General features: G+C 37.1%; 1 protein-coding gene across 1 annotated transcript; it reads right to left on the reverse strand.

The window, feature by feature from the left end:
- Positions 1-723: 723 nt before the first annotated feature.
- zc3h15 (zinc finger CCCH-type containing 15) lies at positions 724-7,067 on the reverse strand. Its single transcript, XM_057336947.1, has 10 exons — positions 6,878-7,067; positions 6,277-6,378; positions 6,083-6,194; positions 5,747-5,899; positions 5,435-5,526; positions 5,102-5,287; positions 4,853-4,999; positions 4,523-4,639; positions 4,182-4,314; positions 724-1,778 (listed from the first exon to the last, which is right to left on the reverse strand). Exons 1-10 carry the CDS (start codon positions 6,950-6,952, stop codon positions 1,600-1,602), a joined length of 1,296 nt encoding a protein of 431 aa, XP_057192930.1. The 5' UTR covers positions 6,953-7,067; the 3' UTR covers positions 724-1,599.
- Positions 7,068-24,815: the final 17,748 nt, after the last annotated feature.

A 24,815-nucleotide genomic window follows, 5' to 3' on the forward strand; every position in this document is an offset into this window, starting at 1 on the left:
ACAGAACAAACATGGGTTAAATTAACATATGCAGGGTTGTTTCCATGGTTGAATAATTCTTGTTTTGTCCATATCCAAACCATGCGTGAAAACAACCCCGCATTTTTAGTTTTTTTAACAGGTGTGAACTTTATATACGTGTCAGAAAATATTTTCCAATGAGCTACAAATGTTTTTTTTTTTAGTTTAAAAAGTTGTAAAGGCTAGGGGTGGAGTTGGATTTAATGACTGCTATTGCACACACTTCGACAGAATTTTAAGGACAACGTTTGCTAAAAACTACTAGCTACTAAATACATTTTCATTCACAATAAGTTTTAGGATTCTTTTGTTAGAACATATTCAATCTTATGCACAACTGCATTTTGCCTTTTACTCATTTGAAGGAGGCAGAGAGAGGGAGTGAGATCATGTTTTCTCATGTAGATCATAGGAAATGCCAGTCCTCTGATAGTTTGTGCATGTCAGCCCTCTCTCATAAGCAGTTTGTGCATGTCAGCCCTCTCTCATAAGCTCAGGCCAAGCAAAAGATTTTTGAGAAACGTCTCAGTGGTTTTTTATCCATACAATAGAATTCAATGGAGGCCAACGTTGTTTGGTTACAAACATTCATAATGTAATTTTTATATAATGCAGAACATGAGAGTGAGAAAATTATGGAAACAATTTTTTTGGGGGGGGGGGTCATTTTTAAACCACTTAATTTTTAACACAACTCATATCTGATCTGATATCCTTTTATTTACAATTTCTTGGTGTGTTGGTGAAAGGGCATTTTAAAACGGCTGAATACAAAAGAATAGACACATTACTACTTCATCTTACAAGCTCATCTCTTTCACTCTCTCACTTCCCAAAATTACTTCAAACATCAAACCTGACTAGCAATCGTGTGTCTTTCCACATCTCCTATTGTAAGGCCAGATGCCACATATGCATCAAAGAAATGTCACATTCATCACCTCAATCTCATCAGCCGATGATTGAACACCCCACATTTGTTTCAGTATTACGCTTATTTACCATTTACATTCTGGTCCTGATACAGGCATGCAGTTGGTTACATTTTAAAACTGAAATGATACAACTGAACCAACCCCTTTGTATTCATTAAAGGAACATTTCACATCAGCAGAGAAGAGGGGGAAACGATTCCAATAGTGCTTGCAAGTTATGAAAGAAGGATGTTGTACTTTATGATGGATTATTTCAGTAGCACGACCTTACAAAAACGATCAAACTTTATTTCAAAAGAGAATGCAGAAGACTCAAATCAAAAGCCTAATAAATATTCTGGAGTACCACAGGAATTAAGATGGATCCGATTGTAAGGCCTTCACCTGTTACTGTGCTTTAGGGGTAGATTGCGATAAAAAATATCAAAAACGGAAAGAAAACCAATCATCAAATTGACATAGAACAAGAGCCACAATTACTCCATTCTATCCTGTAGTTTCCCTGGACATCACGGGTTATGAGGGTGCGTATTGCAGGCAGAGTGTTTTCTGTCATGGCAATTTTTGTGGTAGTTATCAGTGAAAATATTGTCATTCACTTCAAGCCATGTGTAGTTCATGAATGATGCAATGGTCACAGCTTTCACTCCTCCAGGTCCAGTGTGTTAAGCTCCTCCTCCAGTTCATCCAGGTCCTCCCCAGTGAAGAGATTCTCGTCAACTGGCACCGCCTCGGACTCATCCTCACCATCCTCCAGAGTCTGGCCCTCGCTATAATCTCCGTTCTCTATTGCTCCACCCGAGGCCTCGCTCAGTTTATGGTCTAAAAGGTAAATAGAACCGCCAAAACATTACAGACAAATAACACTTTGCTTGTCTTCTGAAAAAAAAAGAGGCTCAACAACCTTTAATACATCACAAAAACTGGTATGGCCATCAACGGGCCTCTTGCACAATAGTCGGAAACTACGTCACCACAGGGTAAAGCTTCCCCTACAGATTAAACCCTATCGTAAAAGAATGTGCTTGTGTCACTTAAAGATGGGGTAACATGCTATTTCATGCATTCTGACTTCTTTACACTGTTAAACATGCTGGCTATTCATGGTCAACTGGTTAAAGAATGAGTTGGACGTATGCACGCCCATAGCAAGGTGAAAGAAATAGCCCGCCCACGCGCCAACCGACGAGCTATAGTAAGACCCGCTTCTCAAGATTGGCTGCATTGTGGGCCTGCACAGCTGCAGCTCGTTAAACTTGCAATAGTGAGAGAAGTTGAGGTGTTTGTTTGTTCACAACATTTCAGTGATGGATGTTATATAAATGGTGGATATAATGGTGGATTTGGAGATCGTTTGAAACTGAAAAGATGCCGGACATGAACTGCATGAAATTACATGAGCGTGAGTAAATGATGACAGAATTTTCACTTTTGGATGAACTAACCCTTTAATGCTAATTTAAGCTTAAAACATGAAAATGTATATACTTCACAACAACTAATGAATTTGGCTCTAGCATAAGGTTGGTACCTTTTTCCATAGCCTACCTAAAAACCTGTATTTACCTCCTAAGAATTTCGATGGGGTCGTAAGTTATAGCCTGTAAATTAATTTGTAGTTGAAATTTGCACAGATGTTTTTTCGTTTTAAAACGCACTGTAGTTCCTGTTACCTTAGTTGATTTCATTTATTTATACAATGCAGAGCTAAATAAGACAGACGCTGACAATGAAACGACAAAGAGAACAACATTTATATCCTGATGATCAGTAGAATTAGTAAATATCTTCCTCAGATGACGAAGCAAAACAGGAAACAGGAGAACAGGCAAATGGCTCCGTCTTTGTTGAGGGGAATTTGTTAGGATCTTAACTCATACACTCGGCTTGGAGGTATCAAGATTAATTATCAAGATTATAAATGATAAAAAACAGATATTCTTGTCCGGCTATGGTTACCGGGCAAACTAAGAGCAGCGAGTGTTCTCCGCTGTCGGCTTTACTGTAAACAGCTGAGGAACAGACTTTACAGAATAAAAAAGGCCTTTATGCTTGTTTTCTTATCAACAACATGTAAACAAAATAACCATATACCACATTCTGTTTTATGCGTTTGCTCCGCGTGGGTTTAAATACAGTTTTTATCTATTATAGCTGGCCGATTTGAACAATTTAACGAAAGAAACATAGTGTTAGCTGCCCGACATGCTTTCACAAGTGTCACTAACGTGGAAGGACAAAAATAGTTTCATATTGTTTCATCAACTATTAAGTACATTTAACATGATCAACAACAAAGAAAACAGGACCCCAATATAAGTTCTTTGTTGATAACTCGACCTACAAATATGGCCACAGTGAAATGAAGCACCTCCCAGCCATGATGCATCAGTTTTTTGAGTCCCCGGGAAACACTTCCGTTGTTGTTTGTGCCACTTGCAGCTAGACATGTGCCCGGTTAACCGCGGTTACCACCAAATCCTGCTGAAACCGAGCTGGCTGCGATAATGCAAGGTATCATTTATTTTATTGATGCGTAGCTTGTCCGTGAAGTACGGCTCTGGGATCAGTAGAAATGCTGCTCGATCTAAAAGCAGTGCGAGTTTGAGTCGCTTATAACGTGCATTTGAAAAAGCAACACCCGTCAAACATGATCATTATAAATATACTTTATTATCATGAAAATACCTGAGGAGGCTTGAGGATCGGTGATAAAAACATGTCCTTAGGCATTTCCTACTACTACGTGTGTTATGGTCTTCTTCTGCAGTGCGTATTTGGAGTTTCTGCACGAGAGCGCCCTCTGGCTTTCGGATGCAGCAGCATTTTACAGTACTTCACTCACAAGTTGTGCATAAATCACGTGATATATATTTTCAGTTAACCGGGCATATGTCTACTTGCATATATAATCCTTGTTTTACAAGGATTTGCAGCGCGTTTCTGTGTTTGTTTTTGTTGCGAGTATTTGCAGGGCATGTGTCGCCAAACTGATAAAGATGCTTTCTGAATTTGCTTGTGTTTTTTCTGTTTGCATGCGTTTTCTTCTGTTGCAGCGCGGTAACACCTAGTGGCCACCGTACAAGGGTGCACCAGAACTGTTTACGTTCCTAAATTCCTCAAAATATCTTCTTTTGTATTCAACAAAACATTTATACAGGAATGTATAATGTGAATATTCAAATGAAACAAGAGCCATAGGTTGGAGGATATATAGAAGCTCACCATCTGTGTCATTTATGGTAGGAACTCTGGCAGAAAACCTGTCAACCGATGCCACCGTTATACCCGCATTATCCACCTCTTTAGGGATAAATCTAGCGATGTCAATATCCTGAACGTTTTCCATGTCCTCCATCTGCATAGACGATCATATTAATCACGATAAAACTTGCTATGGTAGATCAATACAAATCAGAATATTACATGCAATGCACCAAGACCGCATTGAACATTATCTATGATAGAATTCTTTAATATATGACACTGTAATTAAATATTGTATAGTTTGATTATAAGATTATGACAGTGTTGCATTATGGGTAAACAGTTGTAGATATACTAACCTCATATGAAACCTCATCCTCAGAGTCCTCATCTTTAACGTATTTAGTATCATCAGCCTCCTCATCGTCATCATCAACAAGCTCAGGGCGGAACTCGAACACTTCTCTTCCACTGACCTGCATAACAATCGATACAGTGAGATGTGTGCCATTCAAAAGCAATGAAAGTCACAGTACAACAAAACAGCAAGAGCAAGACAGGATACCAAAGCTTTGCTGCCACCTTCTGGTAGAATGATAGCATCACAGCCACAACACCTAACTACATCAGAGGAAAGCAGATTTATTGCATGCACATCTTGAGAATATGGTGATTTAATCCTTTCTTACCCCAAACGCCTTCCCAGCTTTGAAGTCGGCTTTCTTTCTTTCCATGTCTTCCTCTGCTTGAGCCTGTTTCTCCTGCCTTTTCCTTTTCTTCCAGGCCAAGAATGTTTCCAAAGTAATTCTGGTGACGTTTGGTCCAAGGGCAGCTCGCTACAACAACAGATGATAATCATGAGCTAACAGATCTAACGCATACAACACTGTTACTTGAATATAGGATTTGTGATATTCTGCTAATCTGTGCTTGCTCACCTCAGTCTCTATCAAGTCTTCCAGCGAGATCTCCTCTTCAGTCTTTTCTTCCTTCTTCTTGTCCTTCTTCAGAACGAAGCCCACAGGAAGTGCATGGCGGTACATACAGTTGTCTCCTCCCCCAGGACAAACCCAAAACCAGCCATATTTGTTGATTTCAATTGCATCGAGGAAATGCTTGCACACCTTAAAAGAACAGACATTATACATAAATTGCAAAAAAACAAACAGAATTCAAATCATTAAATAACCTTTAAACATCAATGTTTGTGACAAGAAAGAAACACTACATTTATTTACATTTGTTTCAAAAACATCTTAATCAAAACCTACAATTTGTGTCTTTGCTTTCTTCTTATCAGCTTCTCCATGTTTCTTGTTTACAACTTCCTCAAGCTTCTTTTCATCCCAATTTTCCATCGTGTCTGTAATTTTATAATCAAGATACAAGTTATAAACAGAATCGAGCTTCAAATACATAACAAATAACCAACCACTAATTAAAAGCTTGGAAATTGATCATACTGACAAATGTATCCATGTACAGCACAGCAATAGATCATATTAAACTGATATGTAATTGTAAATGATGACAATTGAGAGTGAGACAATACTTAACTATTATAAGGGTAACATTGGACTCACCTTTCTCAAGGTCATCATCTCTGCAGTCCACATACACACTTTTCTTCTCGCCTTTTCTCTCTAAACTGAGGTCATGGGAGAACTTACACTTATCACCTTTGGTGCACTGGCCTTGCTTGAAGAAAGCACAAAGCACTGACTTGGGATCCACACCTGCGAAAAAGTACAAATCATAAAAATAAACAATAAATAATAATAAAAAAAGAGTACCACTTTGTTGTACACTGGTATATTCTTGCAGTGTCATTGATTTTAGGTTTGTATGCCAAATATTGATCTTTTAACATATTGGTCATGTAAATATGCTTCAATTGCATCATATCCATCATCATTTACCTTTGCTGACTTTCTGAGCTGCCACTACAGGCTTAAAAAGCTCATTCAACTCATTGAGCTCCTTTTTCTTATCTTCCTTCTTTTTGCTCTTTTCGCCTTCAGCAGCCGCAACCTACAAACAAACAAACAAACAAAATGCATCAAAGAACCGGATCAATGGTCTGAGAATTTGTTCTAATGATTGTGATTCTTACCTGCCGTGGATTCTGCTGTCCACACTTGACTTGTTGTGTGACAGCTTTGATGAACTTTTGTTGTTTAGCTCCCTTTTTGTTTTTCAGACCAAAAGTCTTATCCTGAAAAAATTGATCCAGATCACAGTAACAATAACATCATAGGTTATTAATACAGTCTTGCAAAAAAAAGCCTGTATTGTGATGTGGGTATCTAATTCGAGGAAACTTGCCAGATAGAAATACTTTAAATTATGTGGGATTATCTCAAACTCACACTTTATATGCTAACATTAATACAGAAAATATAAAGCAATTGTTCTTTAACACCTAAACAAGGAGACAACAACGACGAGGCTGTCTAGATGGACTGCTGGGTTAGAGAATATTAGCAGCATTTCAGTTATTTCCTCTACATACAATATTATATTGACAACAACACACTGACAGCGTTGTCTATCCCAATTTACCAAATATATAACTCGAAATCATGCCATTTCATTCATTTTAGACATTACACGTCTCAAACCTGGCTGAAATGTGCCAGTAACGTTAAGTGAATCAGAGCACAAGGCCCAGAGTTCAGCATGCAGCATGTGTGCTAATTCGTAACAAATCTCACCTCAATAATCTTCTCCTTCTTCTTCTCCTGGGTTTTCTTACTGCCCGCAGCTGGGGCTGGTTTTTTCGGAGGCATATCGCTAAAGACAGACCACTTTAAAAGTAGAGAAATCCAGATGCCGTATGTATAGAGCTGTGTGTGATCACAGGTAGGACGGCTAACCGCACTAGCAGCAGCGGGCCGCGTTGCATTCTGGGAGGACTGGAGCGCGCACGATGTCACCGCACATTTTGCAAAACAGCGATCTCTAGCTGTAAATGCTGGAGGTGCTTTTTTCTTCTTCTTCTTCGTCCAGTTTTATGGCCGATCACTCCTTTGGAGTATTACCGCCACCTACTGTAGGCTATATCTTGGGTGATGAATCTGTATTGTTCTGTTATTGTTGTTTTATTTGGAGACGTTAAGCGGCCCTCACCCAAGCACTATATCCTATCTTCTAATCCTGTACTTTTTAAAAAGGTTAACAGAGCCCTATCCGATAATCACTCAATCCCTTACCTAAAATGTCCATACCACTCACCTGCCTATCTTTAACATTACTAAGCAGATTGTTTCGCTCTTCTTCGTACCTATTACATTTAAACAATACATGTTCCACTGTTTCTAACACATTACACTCTTCACACATACCATTTTCATGCTTCCCCTTTCTTGCAAGTGTAGAATTTAACCCTGTATGTCCTAATCTAAGCCTGGAAATCATTACTTCTTCCTTCCTACATCTCCCATAACATTGCCCTTTTCCTACTTTTTTCCAAAATTATAAAACCATCTCCTTTTACTGCTATTATCCCACCTTTCCTGTGCCAAGTACCAAGTAACTCCCTTTTAATTAATGTTTTAGCTTCTCTTCTCCCCAAATGTACCTTGATATCCACCAACTCTTTCTGTAATGTATTCTTTGCTAATTTATCAGCAGTTTCATTTCCTGCAATCCCTATGTGCTGGAATCCAATATAATCCCCTCTGCTTTTAAACTGTACAATAATGTATATTTTCCACCAACAAATCTTCTCTGTCTGTTTTTGTAGACATTATACTTTTAAGAGCTGATGCAGAGTCTGAGCAAATTACAATTCTGCTTGGCTTGACCTGTTCAACCCACTGTAACCCTACTATTAGCGATAAATTCTGAGGAGTATACTGACAGTTTATCTCTAATTCTTAAACTTATTCCTATCTTAAGATCCTGAATCCAGACCCCTATACCAAGTTTTTGACTATGTGGATCTTTAGATCCATCTGTATATACCTGTGTGAACGAGTAAAATTTTGTTGCTAAAAAAACACTAATTTCATTACTGTTACTGTAACCTTCTCCTCTCTCCCTGCCTCTAATAATGTCATTTCAACAAAAAGTTCTGGAAAGTTCCATACTAACACACCATCTAATGGCAAATTGGGGCAGATGTTTTTGTTCTCTAAACCACACTCCTTGACCCATTTTTTATATATCCATCCAAAACGGTTTCCTCCTTTTTTTTATATTCCCCAGCAATCCTTTAACACTGTGCGTGTGCGGTGCTTGTCATCACTTCCCTGCAAATTAACCCAGTACATCATAGCTAGCTTCTTCCTTCTCAAATCTAATGGAATCTCCCCCATTTCAACTCTGATGGCATGAGGGGTTGATCTTATTGCTCCACAGCAGATTCTTAGCGCTCTAGATTGTATGTTACCCAATTTCTTCGGTTCTGATTTGCACCCATCTCCATATACTACACATCCATAATCTATGCTAGATAGTATCAAAGCTTGATATACCTGTAGCAGTGAACTTTTATTTGCTCCCCAATCATGCTTAATTATTGATGTCATTCACCCTTACGTTTATTTTCAATTTTCTTAATATGTGACCTCCAATTTAATTTTTTCATCAAATATTATTCCAAGATACCTAAATTCTCTCACTCTTTCTATTGGTTGACTATACAACTTCAATTTTGTTTGTTCCACTTTCTTTTTCCTTGTAAAAATCATATACTGGGTCTTTTGAACTGAGACTTTTAAACCCCATTCCATTGACCATTTTCCCACTTCACCTATTGTTTCCTTTATTCCTTTAACCACATTCTTTAAATTCCTACCTCTTTTCCATATTGCTCCATCATCTGCATATAGTGCCCTTCCGATATTTGGTTTAATTTTTTCCCATATGTCATTTATCATTAAATTAAACAATATTGGACTAATAACGCTTCCCTATAACGCCCTATATGGAGTCCCATTAACAATATCGTAAACTGTAGACATTTCATTACCAACTTTTACCTGAAATGTTCGTTCAAATAGGAAGTCTAATATCCAATTATACATTCTTCCCCCTACTCCAAGTTTATCTAACTTAACTAGAAGTCCCTCCCTCCACAAAGTATTGTATGCTTTTTCAATATCAATAAAAACTGCAACTAAGTATTCTTTCATTAATATTGCTTTCTTTATATCATTCTCAAATAATATCAGGGCATCCATTGTGGATCTTTTCCTCCTAAACCCACTCTGTGCTGTTGACAATAACTCTTTCTTCTCTAAAAAATAAGTCATTCTTCTTACTATCATTTTCTCCATTATTTTACACAATGTAGATGTAAGAGCAATTGGTCTATAATTACTAGCTTTGGTTGCATCCTTCCCTGGTTTAGCTATGGGAATCACAATTGCTTCATGTCCCTTCCTGGCGTTGTATTCTTGCCATTGTCAATCGCTACTTTAATCTCAAAACTGTTAAAATCTTCATCTATACTGATATCTGTTATTTGTTTCTTCTTACGAGCATTATTATATATTTTACTTATCTCTTGTCTTCTTTTTAAAAACTCTCCATCAAAATTGTCAATACTATGAACCTTAGCAAATGTTGTAGCTATAACCTCTGTCTTTTCTTTATTTGTGACAGCAATTTTTCCTTCTTCCTCTATTACCGGAATTTGCTTGCTGCTACTAACTCCATTCATTTTCTTTAACATTCTCCACACCACATTCATATCGGTCTTTCTTCCAATTGTATTACAAAACTCTTGCCATACCTTTATTTTTGCATTCTTAATTATCCTTCTTGCAATTGCCTTTTTCCTGTGATATTCCACAACTGTATCTTGAGTTATTGATCTTCTTAACGCTCGGAATGCTTCATTCCTTTCTTTAACTGCCACTGTACACTCTTCTGAAGACACACTTTTCATTTTCTTTCCATTACTGCTTATTCTGCTTTGCCGCAAATATAACTTCTACTATTTTATTATAATTTTCCTCCATACTTCCTTCCAGTTTCATATTATTAAATATTTCAATACACATCATATGAATTTCTTTCCAATTTGCCTTTCCCCATCTGACACATTGACTCATATTTTGCTTTTGCACTTCATTTTGAACTTTACATGTTACTGGCCAATGATCACTACCCATATTATCTTCATGCACCATCCATACATTTACCAGCGAATATTCCTGACACTATTGTGAGATCTATGCAAGATCTTACTACAGGTGCTGGTCATATAATTACCAACTTTATGGAGATGCAGATTTCATTTTCCAACAGGACTTGGCACCTGAACACAGTGCCAAAGCTACCAGTAACTGGTTTAAGGACCATGGTATCCTTGTTCTTAATTGGCCAGCAAACTCGCCTGACCTTAACCCCATAGAAAATCTATGGGGTATTGTGAAGAGGAAGATGCGATATGCCAGACCCAACAATGCAGAAGAGCTGAAGGCCACTATCAGAGCAACCTGGGCTCTCATAACACCTGAGCAGTGCCACAGACTGATCGACTCCATGCCACGCCGCATTGCTGCAGTTATTCAGGCAAAAGGAGCCCCAACTAAGTATTGAGTGCTGTACATGCTCATACTTTTCATGTTCATACTTTTCAGTTGGCCAAGATTTCTAAAAATCCTTTCTTTGTATTGGTCTTAAGTAATATTCTAATTTTCTGAGATACTGAATTTGGGATTTTCATTAGTTGTCAGTTATAATCATCAACTTAAAAGAAATAAACATTTGAAATATATCAGTCTGTGTGTAATGAATGAATATAATATACAAGTTTCAGTTTTTGAATGGAATTAGTGAAATAAATCAACTTTTTGATGATATTCTAATTATATGACCAGCACCTGTACAGTATATCCATTCTTGTCGACTTCCCTTCATTCAAACATACTAATGTGTGCTCTTCCATGAATTCTTCTATCTCCCCATATTTATCATCATTTTTGCTACCCCATAGTCCATTATGCGCATTAAAATCCCAACACATTATAACTTTCCCCAATGTATCACCCATCACTTCTTTCAAAACATTATTACTTAATTCTTTACAAGGATTATAAAAGTTTACAATTCTTATATCTTCATTACCCATTATTTCTATAGTTATGTATTCTATATCATTAGACTTATATGCCTATGTATTCTTTTATATATTTTCTTTAATAAATGTTGCACACCCACCACCTCTACAATTCTCTCTATCTTTCCTTTCTACTACATACCCGCTGATCTTAAAATCTAAGGATCTATTTAGCCATGTTTCTTGAATACAAATAATACCTGGTGCTCTTTCTATCTCTTTAACAAATCTTTTGAATTCTTGTCCATTTGCTATAAGGCTCCTTGCGTTCCAATGTAGTAATAGGAAAGACATTACATAATTACGTATTCTGTGTCATATCCAATGCCCCACCTCCTTCTTTATCTTTCAAAATCCCATGAACTTCTTCATCTGATATTCCTGTTATCCTTAGAAATTTACTTGCACATCCTACAATTATCTTTAGCTTGTCTGATTTTCTTTCTACTTGCACTGTACATTTATTACTGCACATATGAGCGCCACAAAATCAACTTTGTTCATCATAACCATGACATCTGGTTCAATACTTTCATGATTCTTATTTTGCTTTGAAGAATTGTCCTTATTGACTACTTGCACATTTGATCTCTTCTACTGTACCTTTAACCTTACGAGCAGCTTCTGCATACGTTAGAGTCTGTATTGTCTTTACTTTTTGTATTTCCCGGGCTTCTTGCTGTACAGGACATCCTGCATACGCAGCGCTGTCCTCCCCCACAGTAACAACACTTAATACCTTTTCCTTCCCCCACATTTTGCACATCTTAACTCCCCTTTACAGACACTAGCAGTGTGTCCCATTCGTTGGCATTTAAAACACCTCAAAGGTGGAGGTACTGTATATAATCCCGTACTGAAAAACGTATAAATCCTATTTTCACTTTTACCGGTAGAATTATTGCATCAACTTGAATCAGCACGCTCAGGCTGTCACACCTCATTCCATCTCTCCATGTCTGCAATCTTCTAGCAGGAGTGACTGTACCACCAACCAAATGTTTTTTTAATGTCGTCCATGCTTACACTAAGAGGTACTCCTGGAATAACACCTCTTGTCTTAACGCCAATTTCTGAGCAGCTTATCTTTCCTCCTGCCATTGTTTTCATATTAAGTATCTTTTCCTTTTGTTTCTCATCCGTACATCTAATTACTATTCTTCCATTACTAAGACAGGATGCAGCTTTAACTATTCCTATCTCTTTTTCGATTACTTTTGACAGTTTAACAGGATGCATTATTTGATCTGTTTGTTTATCAAAAGTGACTATCACTTTGATTTCTCTTTCTTCGTCACTTTGTTTACCTTATTTCTTACTTGTCTTATTGTATTACTTGCTTGTTCATAATCAGATTCATCCCCCTTGCTGTTTTTCTTTTTCCTCTTGTTTCTTACTTCCTGATAATCTACTTCTAGTTCATTTTCACCATCTGACATATCTCCCCACGCCAATTCTCCACCACTCCGTGCCGCCATCTTTTCGGATTTATTTTAACAGTGTTTAACACCTCATGTTTAGGATTTGTGCTGCTTATTCTCCTTTTTTTTTAATTCCAAAAAATTAATGTAACACATGGACTGATATGTATACCTCAACTCAACTCAACTTTATTTATATAGCGCTTTTTACAATTTTCATTGTTACAAAGCAGCTGTACATGAGACATATTGACTATAAGCAAAACAATTAAAGTTGTACCTGTAAAAACAAGAAAAAGGTGAAAACACAGAAGACAGACATACCCACATACAAAACACTCCACACACACACACGGACGCGCAGACACACGGACGCGGTTTATTATCTCCTTGGGGACAGTCCATAGGCGTAATGTTTTTTATACTGTACAAACTGTATATTTTATCCCCTACCCATAACCCTACCCCTAAACCTAAAGATCATAGAAAACTTTTTGCATTTTTAGATTTAAAAAAAATATCGTTCTGTACAATTTATAAGCTTTTTTGCCAATGGGGACCTCACTTTTGGTCCCCACGGTGACACGAGTCCCCATGTGTTGGTGTGCGTTCAGGTTTAGGTCCCTACCGGGATATAAAAACATGAACGCACACACACACGTACACAGACAAGTACGCACACACACACACGCACACACGCACACACGCACGCACAGTGAGAGCACACATTTAAGATAAAGGAGAGAGAAGCACAGGTCAAATATAACAGACTATAAATTCCTATGCAATATTATTTAAGCAAAACTTTTATATTCTAATTCTAAAGCAGCCCCCCGGCCAGGCAAATAGTGCAAAAAACAGTATGCAAATGGTGGCGAGGAACCCAAAAATCTAATCGAGAAAAAAAACCTCAGGAGAACCCAGGCCCAACCAGGGGATTACAGTTCCCCTCTGGCAAAAGGTGCTGCCTCTGCACAAGCTCAACAGTGCTTGCACAACAAGGCTAAATGAAAATAAATAAACTTACTAATAATGTACATTATAGATTTAAGATTATCATTAATAATCTAATAGCATTTGGAATTTTGTAGTGAAGACGTGTCAAGTCACCACGTCCTTATCCAGCTCTATCATCTCAGCTCTTGTCAGGTCGCCGCTTCCCATTCTCTGCTCTACCATCAGGACTGGCCATGAACTGCATCCTGCTCACCGTGGTAACCTTGGAACAATGAGACAAGACTGGCTGAGAGTAGAGTACTGTTCTACACTCTTTGATGCAACAAGTACATCAGTTGTGTTTTTGGTTCCGGTTGATCTAACTAACGCAGCCTAAACCTTCAGAAGATTTATATTATGGAAGTGTAGTGTATGCAAGATTAAAAAGATGCGTCTTTAGTCTAGATTTAAACTGACAGAGTGTGTCTGCTTTCCGGACAGTGCAGGGAAGACTATTCCAAAGTTTAGGTGCTAGATAAGAAAAGTATCTACCACCTGCACTTGATTTTGAAATTCTGGGTATTACCAACTGACAGGACGCCCGAGAGCATAATGCACGTGAAGGACTGTAATACAAGGGCGATGCTTTATAGGTAACCAGTGCAAGGTTGACAGAACCGGGCTAATATGTTCATACTGTTTTGTACGTGTAAGAACTCGAGCTGCCGCGTTTTGGACCAGTTGGAGTTTTTGTAATAAGCCTGCAGGGCAACCACCTAACAGTGCATTACAGTAATCTAGTTTTGATGTCATTAATGCATGAATTAACTTCTCTGCATCTGATATTGACAGCATATGACGTAGTTTAGATATATTCTTAAGATGGAAAAACGCAATTTTACAGGTGTTGGCGACGTGGCTCTCAAATGACAGATTACTATCAAATAGAACGTACCTATTATTAGAATACCTATTTTTTATTTTACATATTTAACACATTGGTATATAATTTTTATATGTATGTGCATTTTTCCTTACCTAACCACTGACTAGACCATGATGCTTGTTTGCAACAAGCATAATTAAAAGTAACGCCATTTATGGGAAGGAGAGAGGTTTCTGTGAGATTAACTAGAAGATAAGCACATTTATAAATGAAGAGGAAGGCCCCTGAGCAATATCATTATGAGCTGATTTGATTTATCAACATCACACCAAATGTGTTCCCCTTGTCGATGTGACGGATAGTGTCTAATCACAAATGGACACCCTGCTGTAAGTAGCCATCATTAACTCTGGCAGTTTTTACAAGCGACTGCTTTTTCTCCTCCTGCTGCATATCAGATCCTCCCATCCACAGCAAATGGGAAGGGAGTTGATGGGTCTTTTGTTAGTTAACTTTGCCTCAGGAGCTTTAGAAGAAAATGTGTCTGATGAGAATGTACACTGAACGTGCAAAATACCCCACTCACACATGCAGGTTAAAATAATTAGAGGTACTAGGAATCAGGGCCGGATTATCCAATGGGCATTATGGGCACAGGCCCAGGGGCCCATGCGCGCTTGGGGCCCAGGCAAGGGGAAGAAAATTTCACATAACAGCGGTTACGCCAAATTCATTTGTGTGCGCACATTGAGGTGCACACACAAAACACTGTTTCTGAATTAGAAAATCTGTCTTTTGATTTAGTCACTTTTACGAGCCATCTAGCGGCTTTTGTTCAGAAGAAACACATAGCGACAAATCTATCCACTTCTTGGATAAACCTTAGCTTTCATTCAGTGGGAAAATGTCGCCAGTGCTGTCCCGCGAGCGTGAGGTCTCTCTTTCCCGGCGCAGGGATCCCTTCTCTCTGCGTCACTCTGTACAGTGAGCGGCAGGAAGAAGCACTGCGACAGGTGACTCGTGAATAAAACAGCGTTTTCAACAACCTGTCACTGTTATCGACTGTTTGGATATATAAATATGAACAAATTTCATCTGTAAATATGCACATGGTTACCATGAGGCTGTGTGAAAGAACATTTAACTTTAGCCGAAATTACCGCTTTTTATTGTGAGTTGTTAGATGATGTCGCGTCATGAACTGACAACAGAAACTGAAAACACAGTATGTCAATGAGAACGGTTTTATTGTTGTAAACATGAGCTGATATACCCTCGCGGCTGTCTTAAATCTTAAAAGGTAAGCATTTTTTACATTTATTTGGTGGCTTCCTTGCCAATTATGAATTATTTTATATTGATATAATGTTGATCAGTACCTGCCCTACTTTACCAATATTAAGCCTTCATTATTAGATAATCCACAGTGCTTTTACATACATTGCAAAATGTTTACATACGCACAAATATGATGATGTCGTAATATATAGGCTAAAGAAGTATACTTATAATACTCGTTAATGCCGTTTACTGTAACACATTACACGCTTGAATAAGAACGTGAGTCGCAAGGTGCTTGTTATACAAATAAAGTTTAACAAATAGACAAATTACTCTTGAAGTACAATCATTGACAAAGACTGCCCATTTATTCTTAGAAAAATGAAGATGAAAATATTAGAAAATTGCACTTAAGAATATTCTTAAGAACTTTCTGTAATTTATCTTAAGAAAGTTCTTATATTTTCTCTTAAGAACAGTTTTGCATGTCCTGCATGTTTGTGTGTGAATTATGGAAGCATCTGATAGAACTGAATTGATAGGTGTGGTAGTGTGTGCTGCTTGCATATTCCAGTGAGTTACAGTATGCTGGGAAATGTCTTAATATTGTTGTTGCTGGTCCAGAAAAGCATTGTTGCAATCATGAGGTGTAAATCCTGTATGATGGAGGATGTTTACAGGTGTTGATATTGTTATATCATAGTTTGTAACTTGTCAATGTAATCCTGTAAAAGATAGAGGTGTTTATACGCATAGTACCCTATAGGCTAATTTAAAACTTTATTGTGTGCATGTGTGTGTGTGGGGGGGTCCATAAAACACTTGTGCCCAGGGGCCTCTGAATTCTTAATCCGGGCCTGCTAGGAATGAAAACCATTAGTTTCAAATAATATAGGCTACTGTGGATTTTTTATTTTAAAACCTTTTGCACGGTCTGAACACTGTTCAATTTTTGTATAAAATTTGTTGTCGTTTAAAAAAAGAGGCTGAGCATATATGGACTACCTACCTTTTGCATTGCATTATCATTCTGCTGACTCAGCAGACGGATGGTAGTTTATTGCAACACTTATTCCTGTGAGAAATCAAACAGAGAGAATTGACAAAAACACACACTCTTGGGTAACAATAAAAACCACATCTACAGAAATATATCTCATTATTCATTTTACATGACACACATTTGTGTAAGATTTACTTTTGTGGCCAAATGTGTGAATGTTTTTTTTGGGAGGTTTAGGTATATTTTCCACTTTTATTATTTGCTTAAGTTTGCTATGCAGTAAATTTGTATGTCTCCATCATCATATAAATAAAAAAAATTGAATCTTGAACTCACAATTAAAGAGTTTATTTGGAAAAACAGATAACTTGATGTTTTTTTAATGAGTTATCATGTTTTATTGTGTTTTATTGTGTTAGCTATCCGTATTTTTTGTTATTATTACAAAACAACCCAACTGCAATTTGATTGATATTACTTGGCATGCACAATAAAAAAAACATCATTTTTGAATCTAAAAAATGGAGTTATCTGTTTTTCCAAACAAACTCTTAAATTACTGAATATATTAAACGTCAAAATCATAATTTAAAGATAAACAAATAAATCATATTAGTTAGTTTTATTTTATCACAACAGCACACTAAATGATTTCAGCATTTACATTTACGCATTTGGCAACTGGCAGACGCTTCTGTCCAAAGCGACTTACATTGCATTATACTATACTGTATATTTGTTTTTGAGTAGGCCTATGTGCAATCCCTAAGATCGAACCCATGACCTTGGCGTTGCTAGCACCATGCTCTAACCACTGAGCTACAGGAAAGCCATTTCCTATAAACATGCAGTAATTTTTACATTTACTGAAATGCTGAAATACACTAGGGGGCAGTAAGGCTCTATTATAAATATGCTGTATCCAGATTTGTGTTTTAAATGCTTGTTTAGGGTCTCTGTAGATTTATACATATATTTCATTAGTTTTCCGCACCTACCAGCATGTCCAACGGTGCCTTAAATTACTCAGACAAAGTGCTTGGCTGACTATATAAAACTTCCTTAGTCACATACTAACTTTAAATGTACTAGTCACTGCATGCTGATCAGATCACGTAATTACTGTGGCAAGTGTTGCTGAAATATATTTGTCCACCAAGCCCAACATTAAAGTTAAATCAAAACAGGACTCAATACACTGGTCCTGAATGGTCAGGAAAATATTTCTGTCATGTTGTATCACTGTTAATATTGGTGTATGCCTTATCATAATAACTTATCCCACACAAATTCACAGAATTTCCCTAGTTCACCCCCAAAATGAAAATTCTGTAATTTCATTTACAAACAATATTGACCCCCATTGACATCCATTGTACACAAAATCAAAAGACATTTCTCAAAATATACACAGAAAAAAGAGTCACAAACAGGTTTTGAATTACATGGATGCATGAATAATGAGCACATTTTTATCTTTGGGTGAACTATCCTTTTATAGGGAGATCTTTTTAAAAGTGTGCAGCCAATTGTTCATATATTTAAACCATGTGTGCTAACTAACTTTAAGCAGATGGGTGTGATTAAAAAAGGTACACATAATTTTTTAAACTGTTTAATGCCTAAGCTAACCCAGCAAAATGGGGTTCTTTATCGGTAGCTATTCATTATTCATTGATGCCACCGCCAGCATGGTTAATAGGCAGATTGTAAATGATCTTGCTGTCATGCTGCTTTACTGGAAAAGCAAACAGAAAAATAACATGTCTGTCTGTACATGAAAGGCGAAAAGGCAGCTTCACAAAGTTCATAATGACAACCACTAGGTGGAAATTGCATCAGTTGTATCTGCCAGGTCAAGTTCTCAAAGTGAGGTCAAATCTTCTCCTCATGCAAGATGGGCCAGTTTTAACTTATTTTCTATGTTATTTTTATTAAACTATACAGATGACCTTTGAAAGTTTATCAATGAATATGCTGTATATTACATTGATAAATCTGTTCTTGTTGTTTGTATCTGTTATTTATGTGGTCAAATAAAGGCTTTTCTGTAAGTGCTGTTGCATTATTCTCAAAGGATAAATGTAAATTGAAGCCTGGTGAAGACAGGTTGTATATTAAAGATGATTTTAGATCATGTAATTTAATGATAAACTTCACGAGTGGCTCTCTGCAGCACAGAATAATTTTGAGCAAGGTCCAGAGGTATAGCAGAGCACCGCCACCAGACGCTGTGTGTGCATACTGAAAACAAACAGCACACAACATACAGAAAACAATGTGTCTGACCTTTAAAATGTGGCACATGTACAGGGGGGACCTCGCAGAAACCATAAAGCTCCATATGGCACATTGTTATTGATGGTCATTGAGTGTTTCCTGGGGTTAAAGTTAACTTAAATGGCTAATGAAATATGATAGTGGATAGAATGGTCTGTGTATGTACTATGTAAGTCAATAAATGAAATAAGTAAGTCCCAAGAAAAGCATTATCTCATTTACTCACCCAAATGTCACACAACTCTTCTTTTCTTTTTGCTCACAATTAGTTTTATATTAAAATACCCCCATGTTATCTTATACAGTGCTCAAAAGCATATCCATCCATCCATCATTAAAGTAATGCAAATGATTCCAGTCATTTAGTAATTTAGATGATCAATATTTAGCTTTCTTTTTAAATTCAATTCATGATCGTTATACAACAAGCCCGAAGGATCAAAAACACATTCACAGTGTGAAGTTACTTCATAAGTTGCATCCTAATACAAATAGTCTATTACAATTTATGTTGGCATAATGAGTCCTTTCACAAGGGCAAGACTTTTTAATAGACATTTCCAAGTGGTTTTGTGGCCCGCTGTCCTTTTTAAAATAGTTTTTCTATGTGTGCATGCACAAGATGATTGTCTTTTACTGTTGCGCCACCCCTCCCTATATTATTGTGTCTCCAGCATTAATGCTCGAGACACTGTGTAAAGTTCATCTTTTGATGTGCTTCTCATTAATATCAGTTTTGAACTTAATACCTATTCTGCTGATGTTTGTATCAATACCCATGCTTTTGCGCTGTGTATCAGGAAATGTAAGTTGTTTCAGCATTGAAACTGGTTGATTTTGATCATATTGCTTGTTAATTTGTAAGTAAGTAAACAGCATATTTAAAATTTGTGTTGACTTGAAGGATTTAATTTCATTGATGTCTACTACATAAAGAAAGCAGTGCCAACTGTATGCCAACTTTGAAACTGCTCCCCACCCTTTTCAATGGCAACAATTGTTATTTATTGGGGAATTACTAATATTTAATGTTCAAGTGTCAGGTGCTATTAGCTATTCATCACATGGCAATTTTTCAAATGAAAAGTGTCAAATAAATCACAAAGTGAACAAACTCAAAATCAAATAAATAAACAAACTCAACCTAATTTGATTTTGCACATTAGCATAAAGCTATAAACTGAATGAAATGCTTTGGCAATTCATTGGGTGGGGGTAATAAATACTAGAGAAAATCACTCATGCTGCCTTTATGGCACAGTAAATTATCCAAAGCCTTCTGCAATGTCCTCATGGCTCAGCGCAGTGCGCAATAACCCACAAAACCCTCTGCAATATTTATCAGCGCATACACTGCCGATGTGGCCTAGTAAAGTGCAGAGATGCAGAATACAACAGTGTCATTCATGGCATGATTTAGGTTAAACAATCATTTTAATGTTTGTTATTCAAATCTGCGTTTTAGCAGGAGACTAGAATTACCATGGAGACTATGAATTACCATAAATTAGGAAACTAATTTCAGCTATTCATCAAGGACTAATATAAATCGTTTTAGTTTAACATTCAAATTGGTTTTATTTTCATGATGTGGCATAATCATTTTTAATGATATGTTCCCTTCACGTTCTGTAGATCACATTTTGTAATGAGTCACCTGTTGATGCCTGTTGAAGTAATAAAGCATACTTATAATTTTTTTAAATATTTTTTTGCTCTGCTATAATGTGTTCTTTAATCACATAAATATTTAAACAGTGTTAAGAAATAGTATGTTGGAGGCAGTTTTGAGCTTTCAAAATATTAAATTCTCTTTAATTGATGGATATTCTAGTTCTGGAAATGAAATCAAATACAGTCAAATGCATTATGAGGTTTTACTGCACAAACTGTCGTGATTTTGTCGTGATCGCCTCATCTTGTCATGGCTTTCTTGATCTTGTGGCAGAATCACGGCAGGATCCCTTGTTTAATGTGGAGAGAGAAGTTTTGGCCCACTTGGCCTTCCACATTCTCTCTCTCTCCGGTGTCGCATCTCTGTTCCCTCCTTAATTACATTGTTAATTAGTTCATGCCCCGCACCTGTCCCTTTTGATTTGCTCCCCTTTATATAGTCCTCCTGTTTCATTGTCCGGTGATCGGTCATTGTGTGTGTGGTGTGGTTGCTGTGCGTCTTTGGATGTAGCATTGTATTCATGCTGTGCTCACCGTCTCCTCATGCTTGTGTTCCTGTTGTGGATTCCCCCAGTCTCGTCTTAGTAAGTGTTGAGTTTAGTTCTTGTCTATTGTTGGTTAGTCTAGTGTTTAGTTAGTCTTTGTCTCTGTTTATCCGTTGTTACTGTTTTACCCCCACGTGGGTTCTTGTTTTGTGTTTTATCATTTAAATAAACTCTTGTGTTAACCCCTTCACCCCCGCTGCCTGCAATTGGGTTCTTCCCCCTTGTGATTCATGACACAAACAGACACACCAGTAATGTAATCCACATACTGTATACAATGCCAGACCAAAACTCTTAAATACTGGTTTGTTTCACTGTATTAGTGAAGACTCAGAGTTTTTTGTTTTTCAGACCACACGTTCTACCCATAAACATCAACCCTCACACAAATCTGTTGAAATTATTTTTGAAAGGTAAATGTATTGACGCATGTATTCATTGATTTGCTTTTTTTTTAACTTTTTGCAAAATGTAAACTTGATTTTCGGTCTATACATGATATGCCCAACAACCAATTTTTGACTAGGCGCCTATGTCACCTACTTGCAGTAGTTTCACTTGTGAAATCTACACTGTAAAAACAATTCTGGAGGGTGTTAAATACAACCCATTAAAATCAGTTAAATTTTATCTAAAAATATTGGTCAGCAAATAAAATATATAATAATGGGTACATTCTACCTACACTACCTACTTTTTATGAGTAATAATGGCAACTTGAAAAAACAAGGTAGAATTTAACCGAAAAAATTAGCTATGACATGCGGAGTGCGCGCGCATGCATCAATGCTCCGGCGGGAAATTAGGAATCATGAGACGCATCCTCTTCAGATTCGCTGACAGGATTTGTGGAGCAGCCGGTAAGTTTTTGTTCAACTTCTTTATATCATCATGAATGCAAATGTTGACTTACCTAAATGTAAGCTCTACCGTTATATTTTCCTTTGGGTTAAAAGAAGTTGCGCTGTTTTGTTATCAGTATAAGTGAGGCGAGTCGCAGATATTAGATAATATAGAGGCGTCTTTACACAGGCAAGTTAAGGCGTCTCTGTGGCGGATTCAATTTCTGTGTAAAGACGCAATGCCGCACGAAAGCCGATCTAAAATATGCCGCCTCTGACCCTCCTCAGACCCTAGTATCAAAGCGACTCTGATGCGGCTCAGGTTTAGTGTAAATGAAGGCGCATTAAAGCCGCTCTAAACTACGTCATTGTCATGTCAGCAGAAAGTGAGAGAGTGAAGTTAAAGCCAAAAACACACAGCCACATTTGTTTTAGGCTAATAATAACACAGGTTTTTTTTAATAGTTCAAACAAATTTTTCATTTCATTTTTTCATAAAATGATTTGAGGAAAAATGTTTGGAGTATTTTTGTTTACTCAGGCAGGCTGTGGCACAGTTTGAATGCAGGATGTAAATTGAGACCGTTTTCAGCCATTAAAATAGTTTAGATTAGTTTTTAATGGCAAATTACATTTATTTCGTTTCGTTTCTTTTTAAAGTTAATTTAGAAAAATGTTTGGAGTATGATTGTTTGTGACTCAGGCCCGGCATGCAGATTTTTTTATTTGAACTCATGACATTGTTTAAATTCCTCCTTAAGCTCCTCTCCTTCATGGAAAAAAACTTCCGGTACGTGTGACACGATCACATGCAGACATGTTTTACTGTGCGTCTCAAACTGCTTCAAATATTAGGTTTGTCGGACATTATGCAGTGTCGCAGAGTTATTTGAAAAGCTCTCGTGTTACTTAAGCAGATGGGTCTCCGCAACACATGCATGAAGTTGAACACTTAATAAATCACAAACTTAACATTGTGTTGTGATGAGAGAGTTTGTGCTTTTCTTACCATTTACCTCAAAACAGTCGCATCATAATAATGTAAGTGTGCTTCGGTCCAGATCGTAAAGTGAGGACAGTAGCGCTTGTGCACAGATGCCCGGCCCTAGGAGCGTAAATTATTTGGGTCTTGTCGGGCTAGGATTGAAATGCAGGATTTTGTCGTTATATTTCCAGACGCATCTCATTGAGGACAGTATTTCATACACGAAAACGATCTGGTAACATTTGCTGTAACATCGGAACTGTTCATTTACCTGGTCGACAGTGACTTTGTGGCTCTTTAAAACAACTTTTGGCGTCTTTCAATATGTGGTGAGGTGCTCGAGAGTGTTTGTTAGCTAGGAAAATCATTTAAAATGTTGCATTTATAGCCTATTATTGCTTTTATTCTAAAGTATGCATTGTTATTATTAGTGTCAGTGTATATATATATTTTGAGTTTATATGGTTTAATTTAAGATATTTCATCAGCATATTGTTAGAACTGTGCTTTTGTGGTTATGTTCAGCATTATTTCGCATTATTTTAATTCCTGTGTAAATGCATTTATGCCGCTTTAGAGCTGCATTAACGCTCTGTGTTTTTGTGGTTATGTTCAGCATTATTTCGCATTATTTTAATTCCTGTGTAAATGCATTTACGCCGCTTTAGAGCTGCATTAACGGTGTAAATACTCATTTTCGTGGTTTTAAACCGCTTCAGATTCGGTATCTGTGCCGCCTTTGCTGTGTAAAGACAACATAGGTGGTGAATGTGTCACGAACTGTGGCAGGAAAAGAACCCAGATGCAGGCAGGCGTGAAGGGGTTAAGAGAGATTTTATTTACACAAAACAAAACACCCACAGTGGGGGAAAACAGAACTAAGAAATATATATTAAACAAAAGACTTCCCACGAGGGGGCAAAANAATAATGGCAACTTGAAAAAACAAGGTAGAATTTAACCGAAAAAATTAGCTATGACATGCGGAGTGCGCGCGCATGCATCAATGCTCCGGCGGGAAATTAGGAATCATGAGACGCATCCTCTTCAGATTCGCTGACAGGATTTGTGGAGCAGCCGGTAAGTTTTTGTTCAACTTCTTTATATCATCATGAATGCAAATGTTGACTTACCTAAATGTAAGCTCTACCGTTATATTTTCCTTTGGGTTAAAAGAAGTTGCGCTGTTTTGTTATCAGTATAAGTGAGGCGAGTCGCAGATATTAGATAATATAGAGGCGTCTTTACACAGGCAAGTTAAGGCGTCTCTGTGGCGGATTAAATTTCTGTGTAAAGACGCAATGCCGCACGAAAGCCGATCTAAAATATGCCGCCTCTGACCCTCCTCAGACCCTAGTATCAAAGCGACTCTGATGCGGCTCAGGTTTAGTGTAAATGAAGGCGCATTAAAGCCGCTCTAAACTACGTCATTGTCATGTCAGCAGAAAGTGAGAGAGTGAAGTTAAAGCCAAAAACACACAGCCACATTTGTTTTAGGCTAATAATAACACAGGTTTTTTTTAATAGTTCAAACAAATTTTTCATTTCATTTTTTCATAAAATGATTTGAGGAAAAATGTTTGGAGTATTTTTGTTTACTCAGGCAGGCTGTGGCACAGTTTGAATGCAGGATGTAAATTGAGACCGTTTTCAGCCATTAAAATAGTTTAGATTAGTTTTTAATGGCAAATTACATTTATTTCGTTTCGTTTCTTTTTAAAGTTAAT

This window comes from Triplophysa rosa, linkage group LG6 (genome assembly GCF_024868665.1).
Source record: "Triplophysa rosa linkage group LG6, Trosa_1v2, whole genome shotgun sequence".
Lineage (NCBI taxonomy): Eukaryota > Metazoa > Chordata > Actinopteri > Cypriniformes > Nemacheilidae > Triplophysa > Triplophysa rosa.